Consider the following 24,507-nt stretch of genomic DNA (forward strand, 5'->3'; position numbering starts at 1 on the left):
CGCCGCCTCTTCCGCCTCGCGCGTTCCCCGTGGCTTGAGCGCATACGCTCAAGACTGTATGGTGCGCCCGTGTATGGCGCAGGCGCACTGTATTATTGTTTTGCTTAATACACAGCTGCAAAAGAATTGTATGATTTCTTTCATGCCTCAGAATGTGTTTCTTACTCTTGGCTTTATAATACTATAAGACTTACTCATACTGACAATTGGCTTTATAAAGACTATTCTCAGTAATAAAAACAATAGTTAACTGTCACACCACCAGAAAGTAGATAAACAAGGTTTCTCACGGTTCTGACCCTATTCTAGGGTAGCTTTTTCCTTGATTAATCCCTTCAGACTATCCCTTACCAACAAACATGAAGTCTTCACAACACAGCTTTGCTATTTCTCATTTCTCAAAACAAAAACATGTGTAACATTAACATGCACAGATTTGTCTACATAATGCATCTTTAGTAATATTTTGCTTATCACAGATAAGGTCAGTCTTGCAAAATCCAATGTCATTTTGGTGTTGGTGTTACACATAATCACTATACACTTCACAACAGAACAATCTGCTAGAATTATTCACTCCTTCCCCTATAAACATGCTTTCCATCTTCCCAACAAGAATACAATTGTTTTTATTATGACAAAAATGCAAATGTTATAAATGTCCTGCAAGTACCATAGAAACCAGTGTACTACAGACTTTTTAACCCCATTTCTGTTAAACCTGGAAGAAGGACCACATAGATTTTTGCCCTTGTGATAAATCCGCTGAATTCATGGGAGAGATGCAATGCAATGCACTTTGTGGGTGAGAGGGATGCATTAAGTCACAAAACTTTTATAAAATCTGTGATCCCGTTTCCGTGATCCCGTCTCCATTCCAGAAAACAACCCACTTCTCAGATAGCTGAACCAAGCAAGTTTGTCTCCACATTTTAATTGTGTAGGGTTTTCCCATTATTATCCTCCTAGACTGCCATTCCTGCCTATGCAGGAAGTGGTTGTGTTCAGTCCTACCTTTTACACATAGGTGGGCTCCAAATCCTCATTGAAATTCACAATAGGCTGAAACTTGTCAGAACATTTTACAAAAGAGCCTTGGGCCATACCAAGTTCCGAGTCTGTATCCATGATGCAGCTGTCACTAGAGGAAGACAGTCTGCAGTGGCAAAATTCGCAGCAGTGTCTGTGATGGAAGTTGAGAGGATCAGCTCCAGAGGAGCTACTGCTGGCATCAGAGCCAGGGCCTTGTAATGTGTGCATCAAAAAATCCTTCTGATGATACTGATGCAGGTTCCTGATGCTGCCCAGATAAAGTAGGGTTTTAGCATTGTCCTGAAGCGTTTTCTTACCCACTGATGCTGACAAAGAAGGCAGATGATGCAAGTATACTTGGGGGTATCCCATCTTTAGTGGTATCCCGTCCTTGTTGTCACTTACCACTGCATGAGATGAACCTATGTCACCTGTTTGCATTCTGCTGGTTGTTTTGTCCACAGTATGCAAACTCTTGAGGGGAATGGGACATTTCCCCCCCTGTCTTGTCTCATAAGGACTAAGTTTCATGATGTCTGCCTGAATATCGTGTGGTTGACATTTTATGTTCATGTCACACTCCACACTTTCATTAGATACCCTGGAAGACATTTGGGTACTGGTAATATAGTTCATGCTCAGATCTTGTAAGGTTCCTTGAAGATTTTTGGTTCTTCCATGGGTAATCTCTGAGAGCTGATTCAAAAGTGCAGGTGCAGACTTCCCTTGCTTTGCTTCCTCAGTTGGAGTTGAGAGTCTGGATGATTCTTGAATAGCATCTATACAAAATGTGTTGGTGCAGTGGCAGAGCCGCTGGTCTTGGTCATCTTTAGGACTGAAATCATCACCAGTCTTCTTGTAATCATTCATTAATCTGCACCTAGTAGTAATGTCTAATGGTACCTGTTGAGGTGTAGGTTCGTGATAATCAGTGCAATCTTTTTTAGTATAGAATCCTGGTCCGCACTGTGAGTTTGAGAGCCGGGGAAACTGCCAAGACTTCAGCTCCTGTCCAGGTAAAAAAGTATCTCTCAGCTGATTTTCAGCTCCCATGAAAGAACAATTAGTTGCAGAGTGAGCCTTCAGTAATTGTGGTGAAGAAGGAAATGGAGAATCAACAACACTGTCATCCTCTACAGCCACAAGCCTCATCAGCTTCTCCTTAGCATTGTTGACTTCCTCTTGAAGACAAGCAATTGCTGTATTTTTCTGTATTGAACAGAATATGATAAATGTTTCCAGTGTTAATACCCCCAAGTACACTATTTGTCATAAAATATGTAGAGATCTTGCACCACCTTTGAGACTAGGCCCAAGACAGACTGGCCTAAAGGGATGTGGCGGCGGCGATACTAGTGTTAGGGACCGTGAACCAACTGCATGGTCCCTAACCCTACTAAGGAGTGGTGGCGGACTAATGGCAGAGTCCCGTGTACATTGTGACATAAGCGATATGCAGCGTCTGCACGTCGCTTACATCATGAGTGTGCCAATGGCACACTCATGACATGTGAGCGGTGGCCCCAAAAGAACCCAGTTTTTCCAGGTCCTTTTTGGGGTGGAGGGACGCCAGACAGTTTGGCTGCTCCGGCGTCCCTCTGGAGGGAAACAGGTCACTGCTAGGCCGCCCTTTTACGACGGTCTGTCCCGGGCTTAACTGAAAGAAAAAAGTTGGCAGCATAAGGTTTCGTAGATTTAAGTCTACTTCCTCAGAGGCTTTTGGTATTCTTAAGTCTACAAAAGCTCATGCTGCCAACTTCTTTCTTTCAGCTCTCAAAGGTGTCACTGGATCTCTCTACAAACTGATTCTAGAGACTAATGAGGCTATATCCTTGAATTCTACATCTGTCATAAAGTGAGATTTGAATATTGTTCTTTATTTTCTTTCAAGCCCTGTATCTGGCCTGGCTAAACGTACCACAAAATAAAACAGAAAGATTTCGGAGAGACAAATCAATTACAGTTATTTATTTAATAAACATATTCTTCACTAGGAATCATCAGGTTGTTTTTGTCGTCCATTTAAAAATAGACAAAACCTCAGATCACTGGAATTAGCATCTTAAATCAGATTATCAATGCTAAGATCCCAGTAGATTTTTTTTATTTTTGCTGGATAAAACCTACAAAAGGTTTTCATTATTGAAAAACTAAGCTTTTTTTTTTTTTTAAAAAATGAACTTTTTAAATAGTTTTTTTAAAAAAGCTATCTAAATATTTTCCTGATTGTCCTTTGAACCCATTCTATGTTTGTCAGTAAATAGATATTGTCTCTAGTGCTACATGATTTGCAAAGGACTCCCTGTCACAATTAGTGTAGGGCAGCATGAAGTCAACCAAAGTTTGAGACGGTGCAGTAGCAGCTACCTACTCTGGTTGACATTTTGCATAACAAAGTAGACAGAAAAGGTGTTTCTTAAGAGTTGCACATGCCCCTCTAACTTACAGCTTCTGTCTGTCATAGTGCACAGAAATTAATTTGACTATTTGACTAGAAGTAGTAATTGTTAGATAATTGTAGATAATTATATTATTAAACTCTATTTACTTTTTTCTTTCTTTCAAGGAATCATATCAAGATGGGGGAAGAAAACGAAGGGAAAACTTGGGATGTGATGTTTTCCTAAAATGTATATAAAGATAAGGATATATGTTGGTCTATAAACCATCTCAAATATTACTTTAAAAGTAAAAAAAGCAGTGAGTAAGTTGAAACAAAAATACAATTCGAATTAACAATTTGTTTTCAAAAAGAAAGGAAGTATCAGAAGCTCAGGAAGGACAATTTATGTTAGTTTTGTGTTTGTTTATTGTCATAACGTAAGTGTATTTTGTATGTTATGTCCTGTAATGTGTTGGTTTTAATGTAATATTTCAATAAAGATTAATTTTTTAAAAAAAGAAATTAATTTGACTAACTTAATATGAGTTGACTTCTTGGTATAAATTTCTACAACATGTTTTTTTAGTTATCTAAGGCCCCATACAGACAGGCCAAATTAAAGCTGTTTCGGGTCACTTTGGAGGTATGCTGTTTCAATGATGCATGCGTCCTAACAGTCCAAAGCTGTGCACCAAAGCCACAATCCAGTCCTAAGGGCTGGTGCACAGCTTTGGCACAGCTTCCAGACTCCTAGAACCCATGCATCATTTAAACAGCATACCTCCAAAGTGACCTGAAGCAGCTTTATTTTGGCCTGTCTGTATGGGGCCAAAATTATGGAAAATATGGTGCTTTCTTCCTAACAGATATGTTAATGTGAAAAGGCCAGAGTCTCCATCAAATGGAGAGATATTCCTATATTTACAACTTGGTAAATATCTTGTCTGATTGAGTGATTTGTCACATTTGACACTGAGTTTTACTGTGAGCTAATAGAATTTAATGCTTAGGATGATTACAAAATGGATGGTCTTCCTCACTCTCATTCCATGGTTTTCCATGTCATAAACTAGTTTTTTCTTTTACGTGTTCCATGAGGCATTTTTAATACTTACTTTTTATGTGAATAAGAGGGGTCATAGCTACGGCTCCTGAATGATGGGGGGATATGAATACATAGCACTAATCTTCCTATTAATAAGCAAAATAATTAGAAGGAAGAAATTGTTCTACTCCTTGTGTCTCACCTCAGCAAGCTGTTGTATCATGGATTTTTTCTCTCCCAGCAGCTGGTAGATCTCTTCATCACTGTACATGGTAGACTGGAAGATCTTACTGGAGCTGGTAAAATATTTGGCCATGTGGCTAGCATCATCTTTATGTGTTTCAAAAGCTTTCCATTGTCTAATCTGCTGAACATTATTTAAAAAGGTGTAAACAGTATAATTAGGGGGGAACAGAAAAATGGAAAAAGAAAATAATGGATGGTGGGTATTTTGTTCTGACATCTGGCCAAAACATAAGTTTTCTATTTTGGTTATCAATCTAATTTGCCAAATGACAGATTCAGTCATAAGAGTTTTGAAAATTGTGCATTACAGCAACATAAACAGTCTTCGTTTCTTTATCTTTAGATGCCCCTAAGGCATTTGATTGTATTGAATGGTCTTATTGCCTTAAGCTACTGGAAAACCTAGACTACAGAAATAATTTATGTTCATTGATACATTAATTCCTTGGTTCAATCATTCTGTAATCAAGTCATATATGAGTTAGGACTGGTTGATGGTAAAATATTCAACATCCAATGGAAAATATCCTTCCTCTACCTGCCTGCAACTATGCACCAGGATTTCTTTCAGTTGGATTATTATTTGATTTCTTCTCCTTGGCTTCAACACATAATAACAATATGCAAAGGGATCTTGAAGAATCTTTGACTAACGGAATGAAATAAGTTGTGGCATAAGTTTTCACAATTTAGTCTACATCTGAGGAAGAAGACCAAGTCTATAAAAGCTTTCTTTCTTTCACTCAATCTCTAAGATGCTACAAGACCCATTTGCATATTGATATCCCCAACTAACATGGCTATGTCTCTGAATTCTAACCGCACAGAAAACATAGTAGCAACTTAGCAATCACCATTTTCTGAGAACGATGCAGTGCATTTTACCACTTCCCTTTTTGCTATATCCTCTGGAAATATTTGAATCTAACAATAGTTTTTAATCATGAGAATTTAAAAATTAAATTTGCTTCTAAACTCCAGAAGTGTAAATGATGTTTTTACTGCTTTTTATGCTGTTGGATGGAATGCATGTAATGCTGGTATCAGATGGAAAATTATAATGTACACATCATCAGCAGTTTTCAAATTCAACAGTGGAACTGGAAAATAAAGTAAACTCTTTATCAATCCAATGTGTACTTTGTCCCACTTTGGATATTTATTCTAAATATAATTTTGACAGCTTACTCTTATCCAAAACAAAATTTGTACTAATATGCTTGTATCAGAAGTATGAGGAGAGTGAGGAGAGCCCTGGCTGGTTATTAATATATAAATTAAAATGTCTATCTGTCTGTCTATCCATCCATCCATCCATCCATCCATCCATCCATCCATCCGTTTCTGGTTATTTTAAAGTCACTACTTTAAACATTTTAAGTTATTTCCTTATTTCCTTATGTCTAGGATACCATACAAGTCCAATATTTAACGTCTCTGGGGCATCTATTTGGTTGAAAGCTAGATTGCATTGTCTATTGAGCTCATATATCCTAATGTGATTTGCAGCTCAGAACATATTTCAGCTAATCAATTCTGTAAGAGTACAGTTATTTCACTCCTTTCTTCATGTTTTCTAGATTTCTGATATGCAGGTATAAAAGTTAAGGTAAAGGTAGTCCCTTGACATGAATGTCCAGTAATAACTGGCAGTGTTCAACTCCGTTAGTAAGCCAAAGAACCAGTGTTGTTCTGGTGGTCATGTATCCAGCATACTGCACTGAACACTGTTACAGGTATATGCAGGTATATATGATATGTAGGTATAACATGCTATTAAATTAAAGAACTATAGAATTAGAGTAGATCCCTAGCTCACCCAATCACTGATCCACCAAATAATGACATTATAGCCATTCCAGATTTCCTTGGTTCTTCTGCTGTTGCCTTTGAGGCGCTTTATCAAACTAGCTCCATGTTTTTGGCTTCAGATCTCAATCAGGCATAAGCTAGAAGAGAAATACATTAAATCCTTTTTATTTCTTGTGGAGCCTGACCATTTGTGGTGGTTCATGAGCAGTTAAAGGAGAAATATATTTTGTGGCCAATTTGAATCATTATAGACCAATGTTCCCTTTAGGAAATATTTTGAAGTTGCTGTAGATCCCAGTTATGACACCTGCCTACACTGCAGAAGAATCAGGTAAACATCCCAGGCATCACTTCAGATCTGTTCCTACACTGCGGAAAGTACCACCAGTTTATTCTGCTTGGTATTGGGAAGTCAGATTACAAAGAAAAGGCAAGAGTGTCACCCTGCTAGGAATCTTCACCTCAGCCTCCACAACCTAAGAAGCACCCTACTCCACAAGGAGTAAAAAGGATTTAATGTATTTCTCTTCTAAACGGACTAGTCTGGAAGAAATGGAATGAAGCAAATGCAGGGCCACATGATAGTAGTTTCCAGCCACTACCACACAACATCAGTGAATTCTTGACCCTGAACAACTAGCCACCAAACAACTACTGTATATATTCGACTTTAAGTCAACCTCATGTATAAGTTTTAAGACTAAAATTTCTAGGCTTATACATGAGTATATACAGTATGTTTGGTTGGTTACGTTTTGGTGTCACACACCAGTACCACAGCTATATGTGTGTTTGAGCAATCATGTAGAACTTTAAAAACAAAAAAAAACTATTGGTCTGAGCGACATCTTGCTCCATTTGGTTCCTTACCTGTGGAATAAAGATCAAGCAGTTTATTGTAGATGTGCAAACCAAGATGCCTCCCGAGGTAAATCCAAAAACCAGATTGTGCCACAAGTGGAAAAAACGATGCACCACCAGCAAAAGTCCAGTCGAGAGAAAAATAAGAGCTATTGCAATGATGAGGGTCAGGGACTGATTGACTGGCGGACAACTGAGATCATTTGTTAGCCCAGCAAGATACGCTCCATATATCAACAGGCTACACTGGGAGCAAAAAGAACAGTGATCTTTTTAAAACTTAATTCAAGAAGTATGTTTAGCACTTTTTTCAACACATTAAAATTTGATTCTGGCCTAATTAACCATTCACTTCTTAATGCAATCAAATTCTAGTACTTACTTGGTATGACAGTATAAGTGCACATTTGGTTTACAGAAGCTATATAGCATTACTAGAAGGATTTCAAGGGAAAGCTGAACAGGGATCTAGCAAAAATATAACTGGAGGGGAAAAGGTCTGGAGCAGGTAATCCCTTGAGAACTGTATGAGAACTCCAACTGTGTGAGCTTGCTAGAGAATTAATGTGCATTAAATATACTGTATTACATTAAAATCATCTAAGATTTGTAGTCCATTACAAGGTTAGTCAGCAGTGCGATTTAACAACTGATGTTATTTTAATAGTCCAACTGTTTCCAAGTCACGATCTTGGTTCACCATTAATCTGTGCATCTAATCTAGAGTACTGTGCCAAGTTTGTTTACATCAGTGGTTCCCAAACTGTAATCCTCCAGGTGTTTTGGACTTCAGCTCCCAGAATTCCTGACTGGGGCTTCTGGGAGTTGAAGTCCAAAACACCTAGAAGTGCAAAGTTTGGGAACTACTGGTCTACATTCTCTTTAACAAGCAGCTAGAAATGTGAACAAGTTCCATTGAAGGCATTAAAAGTGATAGGCACTATGGACCACAAGTCTCGTGTAAGGAAATGTGAAGGAAATATTTAGCCAGGAGAAAAGAAGGCTGAGAGAGGACCTAAAGAGCTATCAAGTAAAAGATGTGCTGTTCCAGATGCCAGAGTAGCTCTAATAGTCTAGATCTGTTGGATAGATTTTGGCTGGATTTTGGGAGAAATATCTTGAAGTAAGATCAGCTGGATGATGGAACCAGTTTCCTAGTTGGTTCCATTCTAAGTGGGCTCCTCCTTGCTGGACATCTTCAAGCAGAATAGAAGTTCTAGCTCTAGATTCCCACATTGAGCAAAGGGCTGGTTATACCCTAGACGGGTTCTTCCAAGGCTTTATTATTCCACAATAATAGAATATTCTTTTATATGAGAACAATCTTCTCAAACAACAGAACTAATTGTGTTTTGTCTGTGAAGATCTGAAGATTGTATGCCACTTTGAATGTGATCCTTCACATTCATTGTCACTCCTTAAACTCACATCTGTTCTGTCTGGTTTAGGATAAAGCACGTGATAAAGCAGGTGATGCTACAATAAAGGTGGGGTGAATGTTTTTTGTCCAGTCTAAAACTCTCTCTGGCTTTACTTCGTGAACGAAGATTCAGGAAGGACTCATCCTGCGCTTTCTACAAGCGCGTTGATGACTAAAAAGGCCAATCCAAGATAAACAAGTCCGGTTGCAGAAAGCACAGCACAAAGTCTCCTTGGGTGATGTTTCCAGTTTGTGGTTCTTTCTGCGTTGTCATTTCTCTTCAAGACTCATTCGGTGTGAGCTTTCAAAAAAGGCTGCAGCATTGTACATAGTGTGTCTCCATGCCTCCCAATGCAAGGCCAGGGTGGACCATTGTTGGTGATCAATTTGGCCGAGCCTGAGATGTTGTTTCAGGGAGTCCTTGTATCTCTTCTAAAACCCAGTAAACTGCCAAATGCATCTATGAATTTTGCACTGGTGAACATCTGAAATAAATCTGCACTATTAAGCAACTGAACATGGTGTAGATATGAATTACTCACTATCCTGAGCAAGGTGTGTATAGAATGTACAGTGAGCAGCACTAAACAAACCTGTCACCCAAAGTCTCTTCACATACGAACTTTACTAGCTGTGTGAACAGATCATTGGAATGAAGTACCTACCTTGAATCCCAGAAAGAGAAGGAGCCAAAAGTCAGAGTACAGAGAGGTACAGAAGTGCCCTTGGTGCATTGTGCAAGCCAAGCCTTTCTCCGTCACCTAGCAGAAAATTGAAATACACAGAGGAAGCCTTTTGCCTTTGCTTGCAAAATGCCCAATGTTGAACAATTTGTTATTTTCAGATTCCTAACCATAAAAGACATACTTGAAATCTCAGCTGAAATTTAAGCACACAAAACTCAAGAATGCAACTCTTCACAGCCTCCACCTTTTCTAAGGGAGTCATGTTTTCCCTCTTCAGGCACATGTGAATTCCTACTTCTAGGCTGGATGTTAATGCACAGTGTGTTGCCTTAATTGAGGAATACTGGCTCCTCATGCATTTTAGAGCAAAAGCATGGAGTAAACATGAAAGTTTTTGTATCAGCAAAGTTAAAAATCAAATTATGTGGTGAGTTAAGAGCCTTATTGCCTGAGAAGAGAAAGACGAAATGGATTGGGAAAGTAGCTGTTCTCTCCTTGCCTCTCCGCATGCTGTTGTAGAACTTCCGTTCTCTGTCCTAAGGGAGACAGTTGTAAAAGTGTTCCTTTTGACAAATGCATTTTTCCACTGTGACAAAAGATGTGCTTTTATGACCATCTCACTCAAGAAAGAGAATGGAAGTGCTTCGATGGCATGTGGAGAGGCAAAGAGAAAGCCGCTACTCTCCTGATCAGTTTCATCTTTCTTTTCTTGTCCAATAAGGTTCTAAGCTTGTTATATAAGTTGAAGCAAAATTGGTAGCTAGTGGTTGGAGGAAGATGGAGCCCTCAGCAAATCCTCAGATCTCCTGAAGTGATGAAAAAACATTCCTGCCCTCCTCCTCAGTGGGGACAGCAGCTATTACTTATATTACCTTGACACCTATCTTCTTCGCTTCCTCTACAGTCTCAAACTTGGAAGTCAATCTGTCCACAGGCACCATACCATGATCATTACATTGAGTCAGATTTTTTGGACTTTGTTTTTTATTTAAAACTTGAAAGCTTTCCAATTTTGTGATATTTTGGTGATTCTTACAAAGCTATAAGAGAACTTAACATTTTGTTTTTACTCGTAGATCACACAGCTGCCTTTTGTTTTGCTCACCTAAAGAAATCTGCTTAAACATTGCACTTTCCTGCAGGTCACTACAATCTAACTCTAAACATTTTCTGTGAATGGAGCTTTTATTATGGTTTATGTTTACAAAAACAGCTCCCCAAAATCAAATATCGGGGTGTGTGTGTGTGTTAAGGACAGAATTTAGGATTTTCCACATTTTATTCTGATTAAATTTACAAAGGTTGTTAAGCTCTTTATTTGCTAAGCACAGCTAATATATAAATTAGCTTTGTGAACATAAATAAAGATACAGTAAGATAAAATGTACCATAGGGATGGATTTGTCATTTGAAATGAGAATTTAGAACAGCACTTTACTCTGTGGCAACAGAAATTGAATTCATAAACAAGAGATCCTATGGTATTTTGCATATACTCATCTATAAGTCTAAAAATTTTAGTCAAAAAATTGACCCCAAAAACCTAGGTCACTTATCTATGGGTCAACATAAATACTATACTATAACTCTTATTAAAAAGGGTACCATCCCTTAGTGAAAGGCAAAAGTCCAATCTGTCTTGGAAGCACTGACCTCCCACTACTCTCTCTTCCATCCAGCCTTTAATGTGAGCCTGCCAGTTATGCCTGGCATAATTTTGTAGGTTCTTTGGTAAAGTGCTCTGGGTTGAGGAGGGCAAGGGAATTACAGTATATACAGTAGTTGCTTACAAATCCTTACAATGGAGCAATCAGAAGCTTTAAGCTTGGCTGCTCTTTCTTTCTTCACCTACCCCAATGATTTTATTAAAATTTGTTTTTTACAATACTGACATCCCAGCCAATATTACAGGATCTCAGGGTGGCCTACAAGTAACTGATGGGACAAGACTGCACTCAGAATAATTCCCCTACCCTCCCCGACCTAGAGTGCTTTACTAAGAGTAGGAATCAGAGACAGAATCCTGTTGGGGAGGAAGAACAGGCATGGACTGCTCCTAGCTCCAAGCAGCCCCCTTTCTCCACTGGCTGCTTCTTCCTGCTAGCAATGCAGGGATGTCACTTAGGGGGTGCAATCCACACCAGGTGACACCATTCCTCCCCAAATATCTGCCTTTTAAATTAATATCTATATTAATAATATAGAGGAATTAGAGTTTATGAGTAACATTAGTACAAAAAACATGACTAAGGATTCTGTATGGTTGGGATGGGAGGAGGTCAATGGGGCGTAATATCATGAGTTTCTGCACCAAGCGACACCAACCCTAGTGATGCCACTGCACCAATGCCCATGTCAACATGGAATTCTTTCCAGTGCAGATTACTAGCTAGATTCAACCCACAATAAACTATGTTTATCAATTGTTTCAAAATGTATAAATGTTTACTTCCATAACAATACATTACTTATATGCATGTTATCTGCTTGACATACAGTAAATCTGTGATTTGTCTCTGGAATTAGCACACATCAGGTAGGTTTACAATCTGGATGGTGAGAGCCTTTGCTGCAGCCAAACACACTGTGAACCAGAAATATACTTATTTTCACATAGTGAAGTATTGGGTTGCAGCTTTCTCTTAACTATACACACATTATTCCTCCCTCACATCTTACCTGCAGCTCTACATTGATGCCTTGGAGACACTGAACTGGGTCCAAGAGAATCCAGATCAAAAGTAGGATAACATCAACCAGTACTAACACTGATACCATCACCAGCAGTTGAAAATCTTTGATAATCTGGAATACAGATATTCGAGATTTCATTGTGTGTGTGTGTGTGTGTGTGTGTGTGCATGCACTAGAGTTTTCCAACAACAACTTACACCAAGATAGGCAGGTTTCAGATGATATCCAAAAGATAGTACCAACTGCTGTCTTTTTCATTTGTCAAAAACCAAGAAGACTTAATTAAACATCAAACAGTGGAAGGAAATTTTACTATGATCATCTTTAACATTAATTAATTGTTAACTGTTAAAACCAGTGCACTTTTAATGTTTGGCCAAATGTATAATTTTTAAATGAACTCTTTTAGGTCTAATCTGCACTGCAGTAATAGTGCAGTTTGACACCACTTTAACTGCTATGTCTCAATGCTATAGAAGTCTAACATTTGTAGTTTTGTGAGATATTTAGCCTTCTCTGTGGGAGAGCTCTGGAGCTTCACTATACTACAAATCCCAGGATTTTATAAAATGGAGCTAAGGCAGTTAAAGCAAGTGTTAAACTGCATTATTTCTTCAGTGGAGATGCTCACCTTTGTAAATAGATACTTTCAATTGTTGGAACGATCTAATGAAAAAGTAGAGGGTGACATAATCAGACTAAATTACATCATAAACTTTTAAAAGTGATGGGTGAAGGCCCATCAAAGCCAGGAAACTATAACCAAAATGACAAGAATTTTGGCCGAAAGAGACTGGGCTACACAAGGTGGCTGTGAAAAGATCTAAATGGCCTTCTTTGATTATGTATCGATCATGGAAAATGTGGAAGGGATAGCATGTAAGTTGGGGAAGATGGTGAAGTGTTAACAGCTGGGAGGTGATGGAACTACATAATTCCCATTTTGCCTCCTGAAGAAAATCTACATCCAACCTGGAGAAACAGAGTAGTATGACCTGCCACACAGGTAGCTGGGAATTTAGCCATTTCTAGTCTTTGGGGCCAGATGATTAATATCTCATGTACTGAAAGAGCTTCTGAATTTTATTTCAGATTAATTGCAATACTTTAGAATTCTTGCAAAACTGGGACAATATTGGAAGCCAGAGAAAATGTCCGTTTAAAAAAAAAAAAGGAAAGGTGGATCCTGCAACATATAAGCCAGTCAAGCTCACATCACTGCTGTGCAAACAATGATGATGATAACAATAACTACTACTACTACTACTACTAAAGGGTCTGTGAGCATTTAGAAAAGAATGCACTGGCATGGGTACTATCCAGAATAGGTCATGACAGACTACTCATGCTTTGATAGAATTACTACTATGAGAATGTGTGGACTAGTATATCTTGAGTACAGCAGTACAATCTTGATATTAACAAAATTGCAACACATCGAGTTGACAGTATCTGCTGGCATCCTGTTCAATGTTTATAAGGTCATGAGCCAGACCTATGGCACTGTAAATATTGCATTTCACATGTACAGTCATTGCAACCTGCTGCTGTGTGAGGGGGCTGGAGACATTCTCATCCACTGCTTGACTTCTAAGATGGGAGTCAGGGAATTGAATCCTAAGACATATGATGTAACACTTTTTACGTTTTTAGTTGTACTGTTTTTAATCTTGTAAGCTGCTCTGAGTCCCAGTTTTGAGGAAAGGGCAGGATATAAATGAATATAATAATAATAACAAATAATTTGATGGAACCCCATTAATGCAGCTACATCTGGTCATTCATGAGCTTTGCCATTATTTCCACAGTTCCTCGAAGAACCATATGCAACAAACTCTTTGTCAAACTGAAGGGACAATGAACAGAAGGCTGAAAAGGAGAACTTACCACTCTCCTCTCTGGAACCTGCTGAGTGAATACTTTGTACAACCGCCAGCTTTTTCCTAGGATGGGACCAAAAGCTAGGGAACTGCCTATACACAATAGGCAGAGTCGTGCCTGTAAAGCAAGCGAGAAGGGAAAAGATTTGAGGTAGGAAGTGGAGGAAATCCAGGAAATCCAAGCTAGACATAATATGGGGAGCTGTAAGACTGGTGTGTATTTTATAAAAATAGTTGCAACTACTATGGTTGCAAATCAGAGTAAGAACATGATAGACTTCCATCTCACCCCACAAGTTCATCCCAGAGCAGTTATTCACCTCAAGAAGCATCTTATCTTCTATTCTAATTTTGTTAATGACTTTTCAGTTATTGGAATCGGACAAAGTAGACAATTTGCTATCTGCGCTGAGCCTTGGCCATCATGGTCAGATAGCCAGATTCATCTAGCGGAGAACAAATGTGTTGCTGGGCCCAATAATGTTGGGAGTGGGCTGGAAAAACAATTTAAATGATCATAAAACTGGTTGCTTGTCTGGAGGGAAGGCGAAACAAAGGGCAGCACCATGTTCTCACCTGTGGCATGTGGCAGTTAGGTAGGAACGGAATAAAATAAAAAATGCAACCGGCTCATAGAGTCTGACAGCATTCCTGCCAATGCAACAGCCTACTGAGCAACTAGGGAACTCCCTAATCCAGTTCCATCATCAGATAGCACCTGCTAAAAGTGTCTTCCTAGCTGCCTTCATTCCCAGTCAGATGGGCAGGCAGTATTTGGTGGAAGCAACAGGTTGTACTTTGTATATATTTTTGAAGTACAGTACTTACTCAGTTTAATCATTTTTATTTTGTTTTCTCTCTCTATCTCGACTTCATCCTATGTTGAGAAATGGCAGCTTGGTGGATGAGTAAAAATTACACATTGGCTCTCAAAGCTAGTTATTAGATTTATAAATTTCCAAGTTCTAGGCACACCAGTCCAGATAATGCCTAGACCCTGGTCTTTGGTTGCCTGCAATGTATGTTCATTGCTGTTTCACATTAAGAACTGACTTGAAAAGCAGGTGTGCAGGAGGAAAATTCTGCATGCACCTAGAGAACGTATCCTTGTACCCCTCCAAATTCCAGTTAATTTCAAATACAAAGGTGCTCCATAAGACCTTGTTAAAGTAAGCCACATGCTTTCCCCTCCCATTTGGCTTTTACACACCTGAAAAAGTATCTCCATGGAGTGTTTGGTGATTGAAGTCTGCTTTTCAATTGCCAAAAGGCAAGTGCTGCCGTAAGTCAAGCCACTGCCCAGAAGAGTCACCACATTGAGGTTGGGACTGGACATCTTCACTATCCTCCAGTCAACAAAGGAATTAAGGGAACACAGGGACAAGAATTATTTTAAGAAACGGCAATGCCACACTTTTCATGTCCATGTCATCAGATGATGCTTCTTTGCTGTGCTGAATGTCCTGATTCAATCCTCCACTTCTAAGGAAGGACCCAAATAACCTGCATCAGGTGTCTCCTGGCCTGTTTTGAATGGAGTGCTCTGGGACTGGATATTTAATCCATTCAACCCATGCCCTTTCTCAAAAGTGAATTGCATGCCCCGAAGCATCACCCTGGAGGCCCCATTTTCCCAAAATTTTGGGGAGGGGTGGAGAAGTAAATACTGTCTATACAGTGGACTCTTGTTATATGCTGGAGTTTGGTTCCAAGATCCCCCGTGGATAACAGAATCCATGGATGCTCAAGCCCCATTAAATATAATGACATAGCAAAATGGTGTCCCTTATAAAAAATGGAAAATCAAGGTTTGATATTTGAAATTTATACTTTTTTTGAACATTTTCAAACTGTGGATGCTTGAATCCGTGTATAAAAAATCCGTGTATAAGAAGGGCCAACTGTACTTATGTACAAGTCGATCTCATGTATAAGTCGAGGGAAGGCTTCAGGATCAAAATCATGAATTTTGATATTATCCGTGGATATTATTATTATTATTATTAACCTTTATTTATGAAGCGCTGTAAATTTACACAGCGCTGTACATACAGTCTTTTAGTTAGACGATTCCCTGCCCTCGGGCTTACAATCTAAAAAGACATGACACAGAAGGAGAAGGGAGTGGTGGAGGGAAAGGGTAAGAGGTCCAGCAGTTCCCCTCTACCTCCAAGGCCTGGACCAAGGCAGATGGACTGGAGGGAGGGGGAGGCTTCATAATGGATGGTTAATCATTTTCCAGGGAAAATACATACACTCAAGTAGGATAGGTACCCCGGGATACGAATGCGCCAGGATACGAAATTTCCGGGTTACGAAATAAATTTACTTAAAAAAACTGTTCCGCGTTACGAAAGTTTTTTCGGGTTACGAAAAAACTTTTGGTGCTTTTCGGCGCGATTTCGCACCAAAAAGCGGCTTTCGCTATTAGCGCCTATGGGCATTTCGGCTAGCGAAAGTTTCCGGGTTACGAAAGCGGCGGCGGAACGAATTACTTTCGTAACCCGGGGGACCACTGTACAGGAAAGGGTTCAATAAACAGGCACCACAAGAACATCAAATAGTGAGCGACAATTATGCAATGCCTGGGAACGCTTCTCTGAACAGGATGGTTTTCAACTCCGTTTTGAAGCTGGTTAAAGAAGTGATGGCTCTTGCTTGTGGGGGAAGAAGGTTCCAGGAGTGAGGGGCAGCAAGTGAAAAGGGGCGAATCCGGGATGGGGCAGAGGAAATCCTGGGCTGAGACAGCAGACCTTGACTACTAGAACGGAGGGCCCTAGTGGAAAGTTGAGGAGAAAGAAGGTCTGATAAGTAGGGAGGGGCCAGTCCATGGAGGGCTTTAAACGTGGACAGCAGGAGCTTATACTGAATGCAGAAAGGGAGGGGGAGCCAGTGAAGGGATGCCAACACAGGAGAGATGTGGTCAGAGCGGTGGGTGGAAGTGATAATGCGTGCAGCTGAATGCTGAACAGAGATTAAAGGACGGAGGTGAGAAAGAGGAAGCCCAGCCAGGAGGACATTACAGTAATCAAGTCGTGAGACCACTAGGGCATGGACCAGGATCTTGGCAGTAGAGGAGGAGAGATATGGTCGGATTTTGGCAATATTGTATAAAAAGAATCTACAAGCCTTGGCTGTGGTCTGGATCTGAGGGATACACGACAGAGAAGAGTCAAAGATAAAACCAAGACTGCGGGCTTGCTGGACTGGTTGAATAGAAATGTTGTCCACAGAGACAGAAAAGGAGTGTTGAAGGATGGGCTTAGGAGGAAAGACAAGAAGCTCCGTCTTGGACATGTTGAGCTTCAAACGCCGATGGCACATCCACTGCGAGACAGCTGTGAGGCAAGACGAAACTTGCTGTTCAAGCCTTGGAGAAAGGTCAGGGGCGGAAAGATACAGCTGGGTGTCATCGGCATACAGATGGTAGGAAAAGCCAAAAGAGCTGATGAGTTTTCCTAAGGACAGTGTGTAGAGAGAAAACAGAAGGGGACCCAGAACAGAGCCCTGGGGAACTCCAACAGATAAGGGAACAGGAGATGAAGTCTGACCACCTGCAACTACTGCAAAAGATCTGCCAGACAAGTAAGATCTAAACCAGTCGAGAACAGAGTCTGAGAACCCAAGATCAGAGAGGATATCAACTAGAAGACAGTGATCAACGGTGTCAAAGGCTGCAGACAGATCAAGAAGGATGAGAACAGAGTAAAGGCCATTAGCCTTGGCCTGTAAAAGGTCATTCGAGATCTTGGTGAGAGCTGTCTCTGTAGAATGCCTTGGGCGGAAGCCAGACTGAAAGGGATCGAGGATGGAATTGGCTTCAAGAAACTCAAGACAGCGCGAATAGACAACCCGTTCCAAAACCTTAGAAAGAAAGGGAAGAAGAGAAATCGGATGATAGCTAGACAAGGGTAAAACTTAGAGGGCTAAAGCAAAGGAAAGAAAGGGGAAAACATCACTTCTGTCCCTCCTTCTCCTTCTCTGGACCTCTCCTGACCACCTAACATGATTCCCAAATGGGACTGGGAAAGGAAAGAAGTGCAGCTAAAGGGGGTGTTGCTTTGATGGGAAGAGAAGGCTTTCAAATTGGATTGGGAAGGGAAGGAAGTGGAGTTAAAAGGGGTCTTTCTTTGATGGGAAGAGAAGGCTTGCAATTGGATTGGGAGCCTCTTTCACACACACAGAGACAGACAGAAAAACACCTGCCTTGAGGCAAGAAGAGTGGGGCATCAGACCTGTTTGTTTCAGGATCTTTCTAAGCAATATTAGTGTATTGACCTAGGATTTTAGGGTCAATTTTGGGGCATATATTTCTCAATTTGAGTATATACGGTACTCAAAGCAAATATATTGTAGTACAGTCGCCCTGCTGTTCTCACAGACTTTAGATCCACGGTCTTGAATATTCATGCAGGGGCATGCTCTGTTATTTTCAATGGGGTGCACCCCTGCAGCACAAGCCCTGTGCAAGCTCATGGGCACATGCCTCACTCAAGCCTATGGGGCTTGAATATCTGTGAGTCTCTGTTTTCAGGGGGGAGGGGTCTGGAATGAATCTCCCGCAAAAACGGAGGGCTGACTGTATATGTTACATCTATCATGCTCCTTTGGAAATGAAGGCAGGAGTCATGCAAGAGAGATAAATCAAAGGATTAAATAATGAAAGGAGTCCTACCACTCTTATATGTTGCCTAAGCACTGGAAAGCTTTCCTACAATTTTCATATACAGATGGATACTTTGGGTGTAAATAATGGCACTCCTGGGAAAACTGACAAATAAACAGATGGGTTGTGTGACAACATATATCCATATGAATGGAACAGCTTCTGTTTATAATGTAAGCAGAGACTCCATCCCAGATGCCTGTCTTTAGATTTTTTTTTAAGGCAGACAATTAATGGAAGGTTTAATATTCCAGTCATTGTTATGAAATACTTACTGGTAATCTTTTTCTTTAAAACATGATTACACTTTAAAAATATTGTCAAAAAGGTTAATTCCTACTGCTTCTCGACTTATTCATTTTAAAATCATCCATTGTTTATGAATTCAGATAAACGGCATAAATCTTGTTTATGGAAATCAGTGAATTTACAGACTTCAGGACCTATGTCAAAACATATAGAATCGTAGAGTTAGAAGAGACTGCAAGGCCATCCAATCCAACTGCCTGCCATAAAAGAATACACAATCAAAGCATTCCCAACAGCCTGGATGGGATTATCAGAAGAGTGCCTGATAATGTGTGTGAATGCTATTACATACTGTCCATGGAGATTATCGCATGCCTCTTTTCGCTCAATCCAGGCACAGGCTGGGCATGGGTTTAAACAGGTGAAAACATCTTATCACACACCTCCGTGCCTCAGCCACATTGCGTACTCGATTCGGACTTCTGGCATACTTTTCGAATAATGGCCTGTTACAGAATGCCAAAATAAAGCTGCTTCGAGTCTCTTTGGAGGTATGCTATTTAAATGATGCATGGGTCCTAAGAGTCCAGAGGTCGCGCCAAAGCCACACTCCATTCCTAAGCACCGGAGTGCAGCTTTGGTGCAGCTTCCGGATCCTTAGGATGCATGCATCATTTAAACAGCATACCTCCAAAGAGACCCGAAGCAGCTTTATTTGGGCAGTCTGTAACAGGCCAATGATACTTTCCTGTTCATTGAAAAGTACACCAGGAGGCCAAGTTGGGCATGGAGGCATGTGTAAAAATCCGTTTAAACCCATGCCCAGAGTGAGCAAAAAGAGGCATGCAATAATCTCCCAGGATTGGCTGGAGACCCCACCATCTTGAGTACAAACTAAAATATAGTGGGCCCTTGTTATCCGCTGGACCCTTGTTATCCGCTGGGGTTTGGTTCCAGGACACACACACACACACACACACCATGCATAACAAAATCCATGGATGCTCAAGTCCCATTAAAAACAATGGCACAGTAAAATGATGCCCCTTATATAAAATGGAAAATCAAGGTTTGCTATTTGAAATTTGTACTTTTTTGGAATATTTTCAAACCGTGGGTGTTGAATCCATTCATTTTCCTATATTGATCCAGGTTTTGGATATGAACCTATGAGGTTTCACAGAGCTACGTATGACTCAAAGTACTATATGGTATGTATCCCTAATCTGAATAATGGGAGCTAACTGAATGAAAAATGTTTTAAAAGCAATGGAAAATGTCAAGTCGAAGGCTTTCATGGCCGGCACTCACAGTTTTTTGTGGGTTTTTATACCCACTCTCTTCCAGGTCAGCATTCTCTGAAGATGCCCATAGCCACAGATGCTGGCGAAATGTCAGGAATGAACTCTTCTGGAACACGGCCACAGAGCCCCAAAAACCCACAAAAAAGCCATGGAAAATATTTTTCAAATCTGTTGGTTCTAAACTGGTCTCAGGCTGTTTTATATTAAATTGGTGCCAAACCACTTTGTATTTTTTTTATATTGCTGTTTTATTTTGATTTTGAAAAATAGTTTTATTAGCTGTGATAATCCTGGGAACATTTTAAAAACTGGTTTGGAAGACAAATACTGGATAATCAGGGGTGGGGGTTAAAATATTACCATATACAGTATCCAACCTTTTTCTACCTTATGTTTAAATTTCTTGTAGAATACCTTCCTATATTGCATCAGACAGCAAGAGGATTCTTTATTTTTAGCCAGAGCAGAACAACACCTTGTCACAATTTTCCTCTCGAGTCAAAGTATCAATAGAATAGGCTTCTAATCTTACCTATTATTTCTGAAGTGAATTGTGAAGATGAGAAAGAAGAAACTCAGCAGGACCCCACAGGTAAGAAAGATGGACACAGTTCCCAAGAGGGCGGCTGAAAAGGAGGAGGAATTTTCACAACTGTTGCCTGAAAGTGGCTAAGGGAAGACAATGAGAACACATATGGAGACTGTTCTCTCCAAGAAAGGCTTGGTAAGAAAAGTCTAATGCATATGAAATAGCACAGTGGTTTCCTTGTTTTTTTGCCACCATGGGCTGCATCCATACTGCAGAAATAATCCAGTTTGACACCACTTTAACTGCCATGGCACAATGGTAGGCAATCCTGGGAACAGTAGTTTGCTGTGGCACCAGAGCTTTGCTCTCCTCTCAGGGGGTCCTTGCAAAGCTTCTCAGGATGATTACTGTTATCTAGCCACATTTTTACACAAAACAGTTACTCAAAGTGGTGGTCTATGAACTGATGCCACTTCACCAGCCATCAGCTGCCAGTCTCTGATGAGTTTCCAGGAAAGAAAGAAACAAATATGGTGCCAGTCCTTGGCATACTGAGGAAAGGAAATGCTAGCCCTCCACATCAGAAGCATTTAAGAAGCACTGATTTACACAATTCACATTGGTCCAACAATTCAATTTTTGCACTGGCTTGCATTCTGGTAAAATACAGCATGCTGTATACAACACACAATCCATTCTCATGAGAATGTGGTAAACCAAAAAGAAAAAATGCTGATGGATAGCCATGTTGGCTGAAGTAGCCATGTTGGCCATACAGCAAATCCAATCATAAATCCACTGAACAGTGATACCTTGATTGGTTGCTCCAATAAAGGTATCACTATTTGATGGATTTTTGACGTTATTGGATTTGCAGACGAATTGGTTAGTGGTATCTGCATCACAAGAAATGGCAGCCAACATAAAAGACACTCTCTCATTCCTTTCAGACTGTCTGACCCACTATCTTAACATATATAAGGAGCCACAGGAAAATTTCATTGCTGCAAGTAATGTACAAAAAATTCTGATGGATAGCCAAGTTGGCTGAAGTAACATGGAAACAGCAATGCAGAAATTCCATTAAAGGAATCTAGTAACACCTTTTAGCATGAGTGAAAGTTGACTGATATCCACAAATACTGCTGAATTATTTTATTACCTCATTCCCTCCTCTCCTTTTTATGCTGAAACAGATTAATACAGCTCTTTGTAAACTGCAACAATGAAAGTAACATATAAGGAGCTTTAAATTCAAAGCTACAGCCCTTTGAATCCTTATATTTACCCACAGTTGTTATTGTACAGAGATCCTGCAGGTTCTTCTGCAGCTCTTCCCGGCTCTTGAAATTAAGCCGGCTGGAATAGTTGAAACCAGTCTCCACAGCACACTGTACGCCTTTATTCAACCACATTGTCTTACGGTCCTTAGTTACGCTGTTGTAGAGGGAAAGTTGTTCCAAGCAGCTCTGGCTTAGATATATCCAATGATGGCAGGAATTATTTGAAACAAATTCGTCTATACTGATGTGTCCTGAAGTGGATAGATGGATATCATAAAAAAGCAGTTACAGAAGATGGTGGTAGCAATGATATAAATATCACACCAAAGCTGAAATCCTGTTGGTTAGCCCTCAAAAGAGTAGACCCGTTGAATTAAGTATTGAATGGGGAGTCAACCTGTAGATAAATCCAACTGATTCAGTGGGTTTATTCTAGTTAAGGGTAATGTAAGAGTTTCAGCCAACATGGTGATGGGAGAGGCAAATAATGTAAATAAATACATTTCATTTTATTTATATCCCACCATTATCCCATCATGGAATCTGAGGTGGTGTACAACCGTTTAACAACACAATTTAACACATCCGTATACTACCCAGTTGCTGAATCTCTGTGCCTGGTTTACAAAAGAGAGGTTAGAACAATATAATAGAATAAAACATTTTAAAAAAATAAACATAAAAGAGTTGTAAAATAAAGCAAAAGCAAGGACAATAGCACTGTAACAAACTTGAAATCACAATCAACATCTTTTAAAACAGACAGAGCTAAAACCTAGGGGGAATAGAAAGGTCTTCTTTACCTGTTGCCAAAAAGGCCACAGTGCAGGTGCCAGGCAAGCCTCTTGGGGAAGGTATTCCACAACCAGGGCAGTGATCCTGCTGAAAAGTCTGCCATTGGTATCTTCCTGCCTCCCTTCTTTTGGTGCGGAGACCCAGAAAAGGGCGTCTGAGCTCAGACTGTATGGCCTGATGACATTTCAGACCGATGGGTGCAATGGGATTTGTGCAAGAGCAACATTTATAGTTTGGGGTTTACTCTGTTATTCACAACGGAGATTTCATTGACTTAGCGAGGACGGCAACTTCTTTCTTTCAATTAGTTTCAAAGGTGCTACAAGATCTCTCTATGTAGCGAGGAAGATTATACAAAACCCAAACCATACACTACCTGGCTGCCTGTCACTGTTATTAAAGACACTGCCTTCACAAGGAAAGGTTGCCCTGCCTTCCATTCTGCAAAGGCAACCTGGAAAAAGGGGCTGAGGGACCTCAACGCAGGATGTGGACACTTGGTGGAACACCATTGCTTGGGAACTGGTCTCCATAGATTTATAGCTGTTTGATGAAAGTCCACTGAAAGACTACAGGCAGAGGACCACTGGTTTTTACAGTCAATTCCATCAAAGTAGATGTTATGTACAGAGCTTAGAAATGTTACTATGAGCATCCAAACTTTGGCTACCTGTGACTTGACAGTGGTTTTTGAGATACTTCAATGAAACACATCCAGACAAATGAGGATGACTGTGATTGTCAGTGGGAGGCAACTGCAACTTTGAACCTGTTTTTTGGGAACTGTAATTTTACGAGAGATTTAGCCTTCACTGTCAAAGAACTCTGGTGCCACAACAGACTACAGTTCCCAGACTTCCATAGCAGTGAGCCATGGCAGTTCAAGTGGTGCCAAACCAGACTATTGCTGCAGTGGGGATGCAGGCTTGGTGATGTTTGGCATTGCATGCCTTGGTGTCATTGTGTGGGAGGGAGATGGAAGGAGAACCAGAATGAATGCCTTCTTCCTACTGTTTTCTCTGGCTCAACCGGTGATTTTGGATGAGAAAAAAAAGAAGAAAGGGCCCTTGCTCTGCCTGGTGTATGTATCAGTGATTGGAACTGGTGCATGAACCAGTTTGTCCATTTGTTAACCAACCAAGAAACATATACCGTACATATTGGTCTTCTACCAGCATGCAAGCGATTGGTACAGTATTTTTTAAATCCTTGCAAATTTTCAAGAAGTGGGTTTTTTTTAAAGGGCTTTTAATAAGGTAAAGGTAAAAGTAGTCCCTTGACATGAATGTCTAGTCATAACCAACCATAGGGGGCGGTGCTCATCTCTGTTACTAAGCCGAATAGCCAGCGTTGTCCGAGGACTCCTCTGGTGGTCATGTGGTCTCTTCCAACTCTACAATTCTATGATTTATGATTCTATGATCATCTGAATTTTTCTTTCCCTCTTATATGATTTTTTCAACCCCTTTGCCTGTGGAAGAAGCTGGTGGAGCCTCCAAAGCTTGCAACATTGTGTGCGAAGAATTCAAAGCTCTATCAGTGTTAGTCTGTAGAATCAGTACGTACACTTCTCCCTCCACATTTGCTGGGTTTAGGGGCACAGGATCCCCATGAAAGTGTGG

The 24,507-nt window shown here is 40.2% G+C and overlaps 1 protein-coding gene across 2 annotated transcripts; it reads right to left on the bottom strand.

Annotated features, from left to right (window-relative positions):
* Positions 1 to 588: 588 nt before the first annotated feature.
* On the bottom strand, positions 589 to 22,222 carry LOC149323565 (putative G protein-coupled receptor 156). 2 transcript variants are annotated; one of them, XM_089511561.1, is made up of 9 exons: positions 22,100 to 22,222; positions 20,811 to 20,947; positions 15,270 to 15,405; positions 14,067 to 14,177; positions 12,165 to 12,290; positions 9,465 to 9,560; positions 7,389 to 7,625; positions 4,663 to 4,824; positions 589 to 2,241 (listed from the first exon to the last, which is right to left on the bottom strand). In XM_089511561.1, exons 1-9 carry the CDS (start codon positions 22,220 to 22,222, stop codon positions 1,018 to 1,020), a joined length of 2,352 nt encoding a protein of 783 aa, XP_089367687.1. In that variant the 3' UTR covers positions 589 to 1,017. The 2 variants fall into 2 exon arrangements, with proteins under 2 accessions (XP_089367687.1, XP_089367678.1); XM_089511552.1 differs by having other exon boundaries at positions 4,663 to 4,827.
* Between the last annotated feature and the right edge of the window lie 2,285 nt (positions 22,223 to 24,507).

This window comes from Sceloporus occidentalis, unplaced genomic scaffold (genome assembly GCF_023333645.1).
Source record: "Sceloporus occidentalis isolate IW3139 unplaced genomic scaffold, rSceOcc1.0.p SCAF_1, whole genome shotgun sequence".
Taxonomy (NCBI): Eukaryota; Metazoa; Chordata; class Lepidosauria; order Squamata; family Phrynosomatidae; genus Sceloporus; species Sceloporus occidentalis.